This window comes from Aspergillus neoniger (assembly GCF_003184625.1).
Source record: "Aspergillus neoniger CBS 115656 unplaced genomic scaffold BO87scaffold_24, whole genome shotgun sequence".
Lineage (NCBI taxonomy): Eukaryota > Fungi > Ascomycota > Eurotiomycetes > Eurotiales > Aspergillaceae > Aspergillus > Aspergillus neoniger.
Window position 1 is genome coordinate 82,350 of NW_020291152.1, and position 9,249 is coordinate 91,598.

General features: G+C 49.1%; 5 protein-coding genes across 5 annotated transcripts; 2 read left to right on the forward strand and 3 right to left on the reverse strand.

Moving 5' to 3' along the window:
* Nucleotides 1-165: 165 nt before the first annotated feature.
* On the forward strand, nt 166-1,936 carry BO87DRAFT_338516 (glutamate 5-kinase). The gene is made up of 5 exons (XM_025620593.1): nt 166-351; nt 426-613; nt 675-785; nt 840-935; nt 997-1,936. Exons 1-5 carry the CDS (start codon nt 315-317, stop codon nt 1,813-1,815), a joined length of 1,251 nt encoding a protein of 416 aa, XP_025477806.1. The 5' UTR covers nt 166-314; the 3' UTR covers nt 1,816-1,936.
* Nucleotides 1,937-2,266: 330 nt separating this feature from the next.
* Nucleotides 2,267-3,297, reverse strand: BO87DRAFT_312768 (putative beta-1,6-glucan biosynthesis protein (Knh1); the record flags this gene model as incomplete). The annotated part of the gene is made up of 3 exons (XM_025619593.1): nt 2,267-2,332; nt 2,426-2,834; nt 2,912-3,297. The coding sequence occupies 3 exons, from the start codon at nt 3,295-3,297 to the stop codon at nt 2,267-2,269; spliced, it is 861 nt and encodes a 286-aa protein (XP_025477807.1).
* A 329-nt stretch (nt 3,298-3,626) lies between these two features.
* BO87DRAFT_378209 (signal recognition particle receptor subunit beta) lies at nt 3,627-5,476 on the forward strand. The gene is made up of 2 exons (XM_025623751.1): nt 3,627-4,131; nt 4,232-5,476. The coding sequence occupies exons 1-2, from the start codon at nt 3,919-3,921 to the stop codon at nt 4,979-4,981; spliced, it is 963 nt and encodes a 320-aa protein (XP_025477808.1). The 5' UTR covers nt 3,627-3,918; the 3' UTR covers nt 4,982-5,476.
* Nucleotides 5,237-6,642, reverse strand: BO87DRAFT_312801 (putative short chain dehydrogenase/reductase; the record flags this gene model as incomplete). The annotated part of the gene is made up of 5 exons (XM_025619595.1): nt 5,237-5,296; nt 5,364-5,986; nt 6,092-6,328; nt 6,432-6,456; nt 6,565-6,642. The coding sequence occupies 5 exons, from the start codon at nt 6,640-6,642 to the stop codon at nt 5,237-5,239; spliced, it is 1,023 nt and encodes a 340-aa protein (XP_025477809.1).
* A 339-nt stretch (nt 6,643-6,981) lies between these two features.
* Nucleotides 6,982-9,001, reverse strand: BO87DRAFT_362820 (cystathionine beta-synthase CYS4). The gene is made up of 4 exons (XM_025621652.1): nt 8,615-9,001; nt 8,505-8,539; nt 7,764-8,440; nt 6,982-7,708 (listed from the first exon to the last, which is right to left on the reverse strand). Exons 1-4 carry the CDS (start codon nt 8,872-8,874, stop codon nt 7,082-7,084), a joined length of 1,599 nt encoding a protein of 532 aa, XP_025477810.1. The 5' UTR covers nt 8,875-9,001; the 3' UTR covers nt 6,982-7,081.
* Nucleotides 9,002-9,249: the final 248 nt, after the last annotated feature.

Below are 9,249 nucleotides of genomic sequence, written 5' to 3' on the forward strand. Positions count from 1 at the left end.
ACAAGGACGAGAAGCCAGCGCAGTGAAATGGATACGGAAGAAGCGCTAAGCACTGCGGAAAGATCGTCCAGGCCGATTCCGCCATCAGCTCTCCGCATTGGCGGTGAAAGATGTGCCTGGCAAAAAATAGATATTCCCCGGAAAATCACACACGGCAAATGGGATGCCCGATCGAGCTACAAAGACTAGCGCAGCCTGTCTGACATCGTCGCGTCTGGGAGGGAGGTCGGATACCGCCAATTGCCAGTGTCGCCATCAGATGGGTGATTGTGTGAACAACATTCCTGATTAATCAACTCCAACTTCACTTCACAATGGCTTCCAAACCTCTCACAATCGTCATCAAGCTAGGTGCGGGGTATCCAACTACAAGCCCGGGCATTTACTGTTACAGATTCGCTAACATTCATTCTGGTTACAAACAGGGACGAGTTCCATCGTGGACGAGAACACCCATGAGCCTATACTGTCGATATTGACATTGATTGTGGAAACTGCCGCCAAACTTCATCGCGACGGACATAATGTCGTGCTCGTTTCATCCGGAGCTGTCGGCGTCGGTCTACGGAGAATGGATATTGAGGAGAGGCCCAAACACTTGCCCCGTATACAGGTAATAAGACACACAATGCTACGGATCGCCAGATATCCAGGAGCTGATTTATGAACTTTAGGCTTTGGCAGCAGTTGGGCAATGCAGACTGATGAGTCTTTGGGACGGTCTTTTCTCGCATCTCCGTCTCCCCGTCGCACAGATCTTGTTGACCAGGAACGACATTGCGGATGTAAGTGTTCATTCTGGTTCCTGGAGTTACGTTTCACATCTGACACTGGTACAGAGGACACAATATCTGAACGCTCAAAATACCTTCGCACAGTTATTTGACATGGGTGTGATCCCCATCGTCAATGAAAACGACACCCTCGCAGTCTCGGTATGCTTCGGCTAGTTGTTCTATGAAGCGAAAAAGCAAAGCAAAAGCTTACTCTAACTAGGAAATCAAATTCGGTGACAATGACACACTGTCGGCAATAACAGCAGCTATGGTCAAAGCCGACTACCTCTTCTTAATGACGGATGTCGACTGTCTATACACGGCTAACCCACGCCACAACCCGGATGCGAAGCCTATCGAGGTCGTCACGGATATTTCATCTTTGGAGGCTGATGTTTCGTCTGCCGGATCCTCTTTAGGGACAGGAGGCATGAGTACCAAGATCGTCGCTGCCAAGTTGGGAACCAGTGCGGGCGTGACCACAATCATCACCAAAAGCTCCAAACCGGGTAATGTTCATGAAATTGTCAGATACCTTCAGCAAACGGAGCAACTTGACCTGGGGTCCGAAGAGTCTTCAGGCTCGCCAGACTTGCCCACTCCGCCCCCACTACACACTCGATTCATTCCCTCGGAAACCCCGATTCAGTCTCGGTCTTTCTGGCTTCTTCATGGCCTGAAACCTCGAGGTACACTATATATTGATCATGGCGCATATAGTGCTCTCCAGAAAAAGGCTGGCTTGCTTCCGGCAGGTGTTTTAGGGGTGGAAGGACATTTTGGCCAACAGGAAGCAGTGCGCCTGGTTGTGGTAGAGAAGATCTCTCCAGACGCTTTGAATGGGGAGTTCCTTCATCATGGCCAGGAGCCGAAGGAAGTTGGGCGTGCCCTAGTCAATTACGGCAGCAGTGAAATCATCCGCATCAAGGGCCAGAGAAGCACACATATTCAGTCACTACTTGGTTATGCAGATAGTGAATATGTGGCTCTTCGAGAAAACATCTCTTTCACACAAAATAACGATAGTCCACGTCACTGAAACGCAAGTGCTTCTAACATTCTGCTATCTTGAGAAGGAGAAGGAACGATCGATGAGTAACAGACAACTATATAATTAGAATTGCATATAACAAAAGTATAGGCTAAACAATGGAAGAGACTAGAGCTTTGCTTATTTTCCAAGAATTTAAACATACACTATGGTATATGTAGTAGGCTTGGTGATTCCGATAAACTTCAAGAGGCCAGCGTTGACCAATATAGTAACCACTTTAGTGTAAACATACATAGCTGGGAAATGCCTGGAGTTAGGTAAGACTCGTATTCCCGAGCTCCAGTCTGCCAGTCCGGAAACGCCACATACAAGCCATCAATATGTAGAATCATTGAGACATAGGACAGGGAGCGTGCTAAGTACGGAGGAAGCCATGGGATGATCGAGCAACAAGTATTGACAGTCCAGACCTTACAAGCCAGAATCGTCATACGCCTCAATCTTTCCATCTTTCCAAAAACCGCTTCATTTTAGTATCTCCAGCATGTGGTGCAGGAGAAGCCTGTGGAAGTGAGTGCCATTAGCCCAGTTTCGTAAACCTTGAGAAGAGAAGAACAGAATCGATATTGACAAGACCCAGCTACGTTATACTTACTGTATTTTCAATGCTAACGACGGAGTATGTTTCTGAGGCGGACAGTGTCATCTGAACGGTAGCCTGAGGTAGATAAGTTGTAGCAACGGAATACGCGCTCGTTGGATATTGGGGTGTTGGTGTTCCCGGCGGAATTGTACTTCCAGGCTTCTTAGCCATGGGTGCGTATCTTGTAGGTCCAGTCTGCAACTGATAGGGAATCGTGAAGGGCCCAGCCACCTGTCTCTTTCGTAGTTCTTCGTGATTGTCATCCTCAAGGCTCGAAGGGAAGGAGGCTGTAGGGTACATGGCCGAATGAATTTCATTTAGGACAGTCGGTGAGAATGAGCCGGTCATGTTCGTGAGGGTGAAGCGATCCGAGTAGTTGACAACAGAGGTTTCAGGACCAGAAGCGGCAATCCTAAGAAAGCTGCACGAGATGTAATCGTCAGCAGTAAGATCGAAACCCTCTATCGTGTTTCAGGGGAGCATTGGAGGAGGGCTTACTATGCGTTCGCATCATTGCCGCCAACCTCGGGATCAATATTGAATGAAACTGAATTGCCCCTGGTAAAGAGCGCGTCTTTGACGAGGAGAGCTACATCCTCCTGTATCGAAGATCTGGGTATTAGTAGGGTTTGAACCAGGGGCGAGAACATTGATAGAGCACGCACATTGGATCCTGCTGTGTCTCCGCCTGCACAAAGATAGAGGTCATACTGTAAGAGGGAAGCAAGTCGAGGTAATGCGCCAGAGTCCCTCCAGTGAGCAGTAACCACATCCCCAGCTCTGATGACCGCACCGGCTGCTGGTTCGATGAACTCGATATCTGCGAAAGCAGTTGAGAGAAACGATAGCGCAAAGTATACTACTGGGCGCGCGAGTCTCATCATGGGAAGAGCGAGAAAGAGGGGAGGAAAAAGAAACACAGATGCCAGAAAAAGCGAGCGTGGACAAGTAATTCAAAAGAAGGAAGATGGCCAGAGATGTCTGTTGACACCCTCCCGTCACCCCCTGCAATCAACGGCATGCTGGGAAGCCTGCTGTGCTACCGAAGTATATACCTGTATGTCCTAGTCGGGAACTATAACGCACGGGCCATGAACCAGGCATTAAGGCACCACGGCATCAAGGCAAACACCAGCTTCGGCCAGAATCCCGCTCCGAAGGTGGCATGATCCGTCTGGCCCACCCGCTTGCTGGTTTCGTTGTCACCGCTGCAATTTCCAGCAACCAACAAGCAACAACTTGGACGTCAGCCAATTTCTGGACAGGATCGCAGCTCCTAGGCTTTGGTTTACTAATTGGCTGCGTCAGGATTGTTGCCCTAACCAGACTTGGGGAAGACGAGGGACAAGAAGTTCTGCGCTTGCGGATTGGTAGCTTCTTGAATACATACTGCGGAGCTCGACCTGTTCATGCCCTACACAATTAATCCCTTTTCACTACTCACCGGATAATTGAAGAACCTTTTCGCATCAGTCCCCCGTGCTTCACGTGGGCATCTGTGGAAGATGCAATCTCATGCGAACTGGAAGACCCTTGAGGGAATAGCTACCAGTCTGCTTGACGGCAGCCCCATTGCAATTGCAGTCACAGTCTTCATTGCATTTGGGCTACCTATTCTGCTGCACCTGATCTTCTACCGAACAGTTGCTTCTCCACCCTCCAGCAATTTCCTACTCCTTGGTCCCAGTGGGGCTGGCAAGACCGCTCTCTTAAACCTGGTATGTTCAATCTAACTTGGCCTTGCTTTGTGCATTCCTCTCTCCACCCCTCCTGCCTAAGTTGTAGCTTGTGCTAACGGTCCTCTTTCGTCTACAATAGCTTGAGACTAAATCGTCACGTGTTCCTCCCAAAGACTCTCGGCTCACACATACCTCGCAAACGTCTACTGTAGCTACCATCAGCCTTCCCGCCTCCATCCAGACCGCTTCGAACCGCTACCGCTCTGTCAATGACACCTCCCTGAAGGATATTTCCAAGAACCCTGTCAAGTACCGCGTGTGGGATACTCCGGGCCATGGAAAATTGCGGGTATCTCAGGGACTTGCGACATTGCTGTCAATGTCAACGTCCAAGGATGTAAAGTCCAAGTTGCGCGGAGTCCTCTTTATGGTCGATACGGCGGCTCTTGTCGAGGCTGAGACTTTGCGAGATACAGCTTCATATCTGTATGATGTGCTTTTAGCCCTCCAGAACCGAGCCCTTAAGAAGGGCAAGAATTCCGCGAAAGCAGCCTCGGAGATCCCCGTTCTCGTGGTGGCCAACAAACAAGACCTTTTCACTGCCTTGCCTCCAGGGTCAGTGCGTGAAAAGCTGGAGGCTGAGATTGACAGAATCCGGAAGTCCAAGAGCAAAGGTCTCATGGATGCTAGCGCTGACGCTGGAGTTGATGAGGGCGAAGACGATATCCTGGGAAGTACTGACACTCGGATCAAGTTCACCTTCCGAGGCCTAGAAGATGAAATTGGTTTGACTGTTGACATTGTCGGTGGCGCAGTCAAGAGTGATGAGGAGGGCAACCTCGGGGCCGGCGTCAGAAAGTGGGAGGAATGGATTGGCCAACGCCTCTGAACTGGATGTTCGTATATTACTTGGGCCAGTGACAGTGCTACTGGCCCTAGAGATGGGATGAAACGATACGAGATATATCTTGAAAAATTGCATAACTCCTACACACAATCCAGACAGTCCATATAAGCCCTATGCGCCGGAACGATCATCATGAGCAGAAAGTGGAACACTAACTATCACGATATACCTGGAATTCAGCCAAAAAGGTTCGATGACCGTATTAATTCTGACGGATACAGCTCGGAGCAGCTGCTATCAGGTCTCTTGTTGCCAATGAAGGCCCAGATGCTCTGTCACCTTGGTATCTATCCAATCCTGTACGCAATCAGAAACGCGAGGAGAAGAGGCAGGGTCAGAGAGGGCAAAACGTAAGAATACGTACCCAAAGGTCGCGGGCGAGAACCGGGTCCTTACCAATGTCAGTCGTTGCGTCTGGCTTGGCAATAGGAATGTAGTATTGGCCGCGAATCCCATCAACACGAATCCGATCACTTGTAGCCAGATAGACGGCGGTGGCAGCGCCGTCTTGTGTACTTTGCCCAATGATTGAAAAGACATAACGGAAAACTGCACCGAGAGTAGTTCCTACATACTCGTCCCAGGCTTTCCATTGCTCTGTGACAATGTTCCCAGGGAAGAAAACATTCACGTAGATATTGTTAGCGCTGGGGCCTTCTTGCTCAACTCGACGGGCGAGTTCTCTCGTAAAGAGTATGTTTCCCAACTTGGAACGACAATAACGCCAGAAGCCATCAATATACGGATGCATAGGCATCACACGTGTAGGCGTGGTAAGCTGGTTAAAGTCCAAAGTACGGCATACCGAGTGCAGCGAGGAACTAGTGACAACAATCCGGGCTTCTCTGGATTCACTATGCTGGTTTGCTGTGCGTTTCAGTAGTGGTAGGAGCAGGGTGGCCAATTCCTGATGGCCAACGCAGTTTGCCGCAAAGACCACTTCCACTCCCTGGGGTGATCGTTCGTAATTGGTTGTGACACCAAGGCCTATAGAATTTGTTCTGAATCAATACATTTATTGTCGCTAGTTCGTGGTACTAGTATAATAGTGAAGGGAAGAGTGATGGTATAGAAGAAGGTATCATGTCATACCGCCATTGCAAATAAGGATATCTAGTCGTTCTGTTATACTTCTGATCTGAACTGCTGCTTCCTTCACAGCGAAGATATCACCCAAATCACATTGGACGAAAGTGACTCTTTTGTCGTCCTTGCCTAGGTTGATATGACGACGTTGCCATTCTTCTTTGGCTGCTAGAAATTTGTCACTATTTCGACCGAGGATCAAAACTCTGTCTATATTATGAATAAGAAGCTGGGCGGTGATCTCTAAATTAACATCATTGAATTAGAAAAGCTGATTGAAGACTCGGCGTGGAAGGAGAGACGAAATTGCAGCGATAAACTAGTAGGGTAGAGAAGAGTTGGGTACCTCTTCCTATGTCTCCGTGACCACCCTATTAATTGTCATGTTAGCGATAATCTCCTGCAGGATTGTGATATGTTGATTTCTCGGTTATACTGCATGTTTCTTACATGTTTCGGTAAACGAATAGGAGACATACTGTTACCAAAGCCACCTTCCCATCCAACGGTGGTGTGTCCCGTAAGGAGAATTCTCTATAGGTGAATATTCCTGTCATTATAAATGTCTAGTAGTATTTAAAGGAAGAGACGATGTATAGTTAAGAGGGATCTCCATTGCTGGCCATCCCTTGGGGGTACAATTTGGATTCATTGTTAATTAATATCGAAACCGGTGATTTGAGTTACAGAACAGTGGACCGGAGACGTCATTCCGGGCCTCTGTTATATACGTCAGTCCTACACACATGTCAAGATGCGCCAACTTAATGGTAGTGTTTGATTGCTCGTTTGACCTGAACTATCTAGCTTTGTTCCAATTAACTCCATACCGCCCATGGCACAGCCTTCGTTATATGACTGGATGACTCGAGAACTGTGTGCCGGAGGGCATCCGCCAAAAAAAAAAAAAAAGAAATTTGAAGATATAGTTGATACTCTCCAGATTATAGCACACCGGTTGAAAAGTCAAGTTGCAGTCGCTAGAATATTATAATCTTAGTTACCCGAGGTGCCATTGTTGTCGTTGTGAAGCATCCAGGTGAGGAGATCGACCTTGGTCGCCACCGCAACCGGCTTCATGGCGCCTTGGTCGTCTCGCTCAGTAACAACAGCTGCGCTGTTCCATTCAAGGAATCGGTTGAGAACGCTCAAAGGCGTATCCATGGTGATCTCCACAAATTTCCGATCTCTGATATGGGGCTTCGCGTTAGCACTACCGTTCTGGCCGGCCTGCGAGCTGGCAAGCCCCATATCTCTGGGATCGGTGACAATTTCCGGGATCTTGCTGAAATCGAACATAACATCAGCAACCGGGCTCTTCCCGGTAGCACGTCCATGGGTCAGCCGGCTGAGAACATTTCCAAGGGTAAGCAGTCCGACAAGCTTCTTGCCGGAAGGAGCAAGAACGGGAAGTTGGTCGAATCCTCTGTCGCGCATCATTTCAATGGCAATTTCACAGGGGATGTTGGATCGGACTGTTGTGATGGGCTTCAGTCTCAGGGCCTTGACCTGCGAGCCGGCGAAGGCATCGCTCTTCGCCTGTGGCTGTAACGCCGGGAAGGATGTGGGTTCAGGGGTCGATGACAGAAGACCATTCGCAGCGAGCCAGTCGTCATCTGCAAACTGTACTAGGTTAGACGACTCGTCAAAAACAGCCTAAGAGTACATGAAGACTTACTTTGGTAAGATAACTCCTGATGCTGTCGGGCAGGACGACGACAACCACGTCATCCTTCTTGAATCTATTATCCTTCGCGGCTTGCGCCAAAGCGGAGATGGCACTTCCACTGCTTCCACCAACAAGAAGACCTTCCTCGGCGATTAGCCGCCGAGAGTATTGGAACGACTCTTTGTCGGCGGTCTTGTACCACTTGTCAACTGCCTGGCGATCCAAGACCTCGGGGATGAAATCATATCCGATACCCTCGACCTTGTAAGGCTCGTTCACATGCTCCTCGTTCAGCGCAGCAGGAAGTGCCAAGATAGATCCATGGGGGTCTGCTGCAATGACTTGGATATCGGGGTTGTGCTTCTTGAGGCCGCGAGAGATACCAGTAATCGTTCCACCAGTGCCAGCACCGGCGACAACCGCACTAATCCGACCTTCTGTCTGAGTCCAGATTTCCTCTGCGGTTCCAAACTCGTGGGCAAGGGGGTTGTTCACGTTCCCATACTGGTCCAGAATGTGCGCATTGGGAAGCTCTTTCTCCAAGCGCTTTGCGACGCCAATGTGAGATTCCGGAGAGTCGAAAGCCGCTTCGTTGGGAGTACGGATGATAGTAGCATTCAAAGCACGCAATACGGACACTTTCTCAGCGGACATTTTTTCAGGCAGAGTTATGATAGTCTTGTAGCCTGCATACTCCGGGAAGATCATTAGCCGAAAAGATCCCAATTTAGAGACTCTGGATCAACTAACCCTTGACGGCCGCAACAAGAGCTAGACCAATACCACTAGTGATAGGGAAATTATGCGAGTTAGAACATCTGCTTTGAGAACATCTGCGTGATTTGCGCAACGGGACCTACGTGTTACCGCTAGTAGGTTCGATCAAAGTATCGCCCGGCTTTATGCGCCCAGATCGTTCCGCTTCTTCAATCATGCGCAAAGCGATGCGATCCTTCACGCTCCCGCCGGCATTGAAATATTCACATTTGGCGTAGACGGTGGCTTCGATTCCCAAGCTGCGCGGAATCCTGTTTAGCTTAACCAACGGGGTATTGCCGATATTCTGGGTAATCGTATCAAGGGCCACCGGAGGACCGGCCGGGGTGGTTTTCGTGGACATGGTAGGTATCGGAGAGAGCTGATTTTCGTAAGCTGGGTTGACCGTGAGGAAGAGGAGTTATGAAGAGCAATTGAGGGCCGTGTGCGACTATATTAGGGGTATCAGAAGTGAGGAAATGAGACAAGAAAAAAGAAAAAAAATTTGGCAAGGCAAAAAATCTCGTAACAGATTGGTGGTATACCCCTCCCGACGGTAGCCGTTTACGATTGTGCCAGTGCCACCCAACCGCATTCGCCATATCGCTCGAGTTCACGAAATTCCTGCATAAGCACCACGTGATCGATGCATGGTCTGACATGTAAAGTTAGTTAACTAGTAGTTGGGCTACATGAGATAATGTCATCATTAGGAGTTGTCGTCATTGGAGGCTTGGAG

Excerpts from the sequence above, each read along its gene's own strand:
- BO87DRAFT_362820 (XM_025621652.1), bottom strand. The coding sequence starts at position 8,874 with ATGTCCACGAAAACCACCCCGGCCGGTCCTCCGGTGGCCCTTGATACG. Across the intron at positions 8,540-8,614 it reads GAACCTACTAGCGGTAACAC|TGGTATTGGTCTAGCTCTTG; the intron begins GTAGGTCCCGTT and ends CCCTATCACTAG. Across the intron at positions 8,441-8,504 it reads TCTTGTTGCGGCCGTCAAGG|GCTACAAGACTATCATAACT; the intron begins GTTAGTTGATCC and ends CGGAGTATGCAG.
- BO87DRAFT_378209 (XM_025623751.1), top strand. The coding sequence starts at position 3,919 with ATGCAATCTCATGCGAACTGGAAGACCCTTGAGGGAATAGCTACCAGT. Across the intron at positions 4,132-4,231 it reads AGACCGCTCTCTTAAACCTG|CTTGAGACTAAATCGTCACG; the intron begins GTATGTTCAATC and ends CGTCTACAATAG.
- BO87DRAFT_338516 (XM_025620593.1), top strand. The coding sequence starts at position 315 with ATGGCTTCCAAACCTCTCACAATCGTCATCAAGCTAG. Across the intron at positions 786-839 it reads CCAGGAACGACATTGCGGAT|AGGACACAATATCTGAACGC; the intron begins GTAAGTGTTCAT and ends ACACTGGTACAG. Across the intron at positions 936-996 it reads ACGACACCCTCGCAGTCTCG|GAAATCAAATTCGGTGACAA; the intron begins GTATGCTTCGGC and ends TACTCTAACTAG.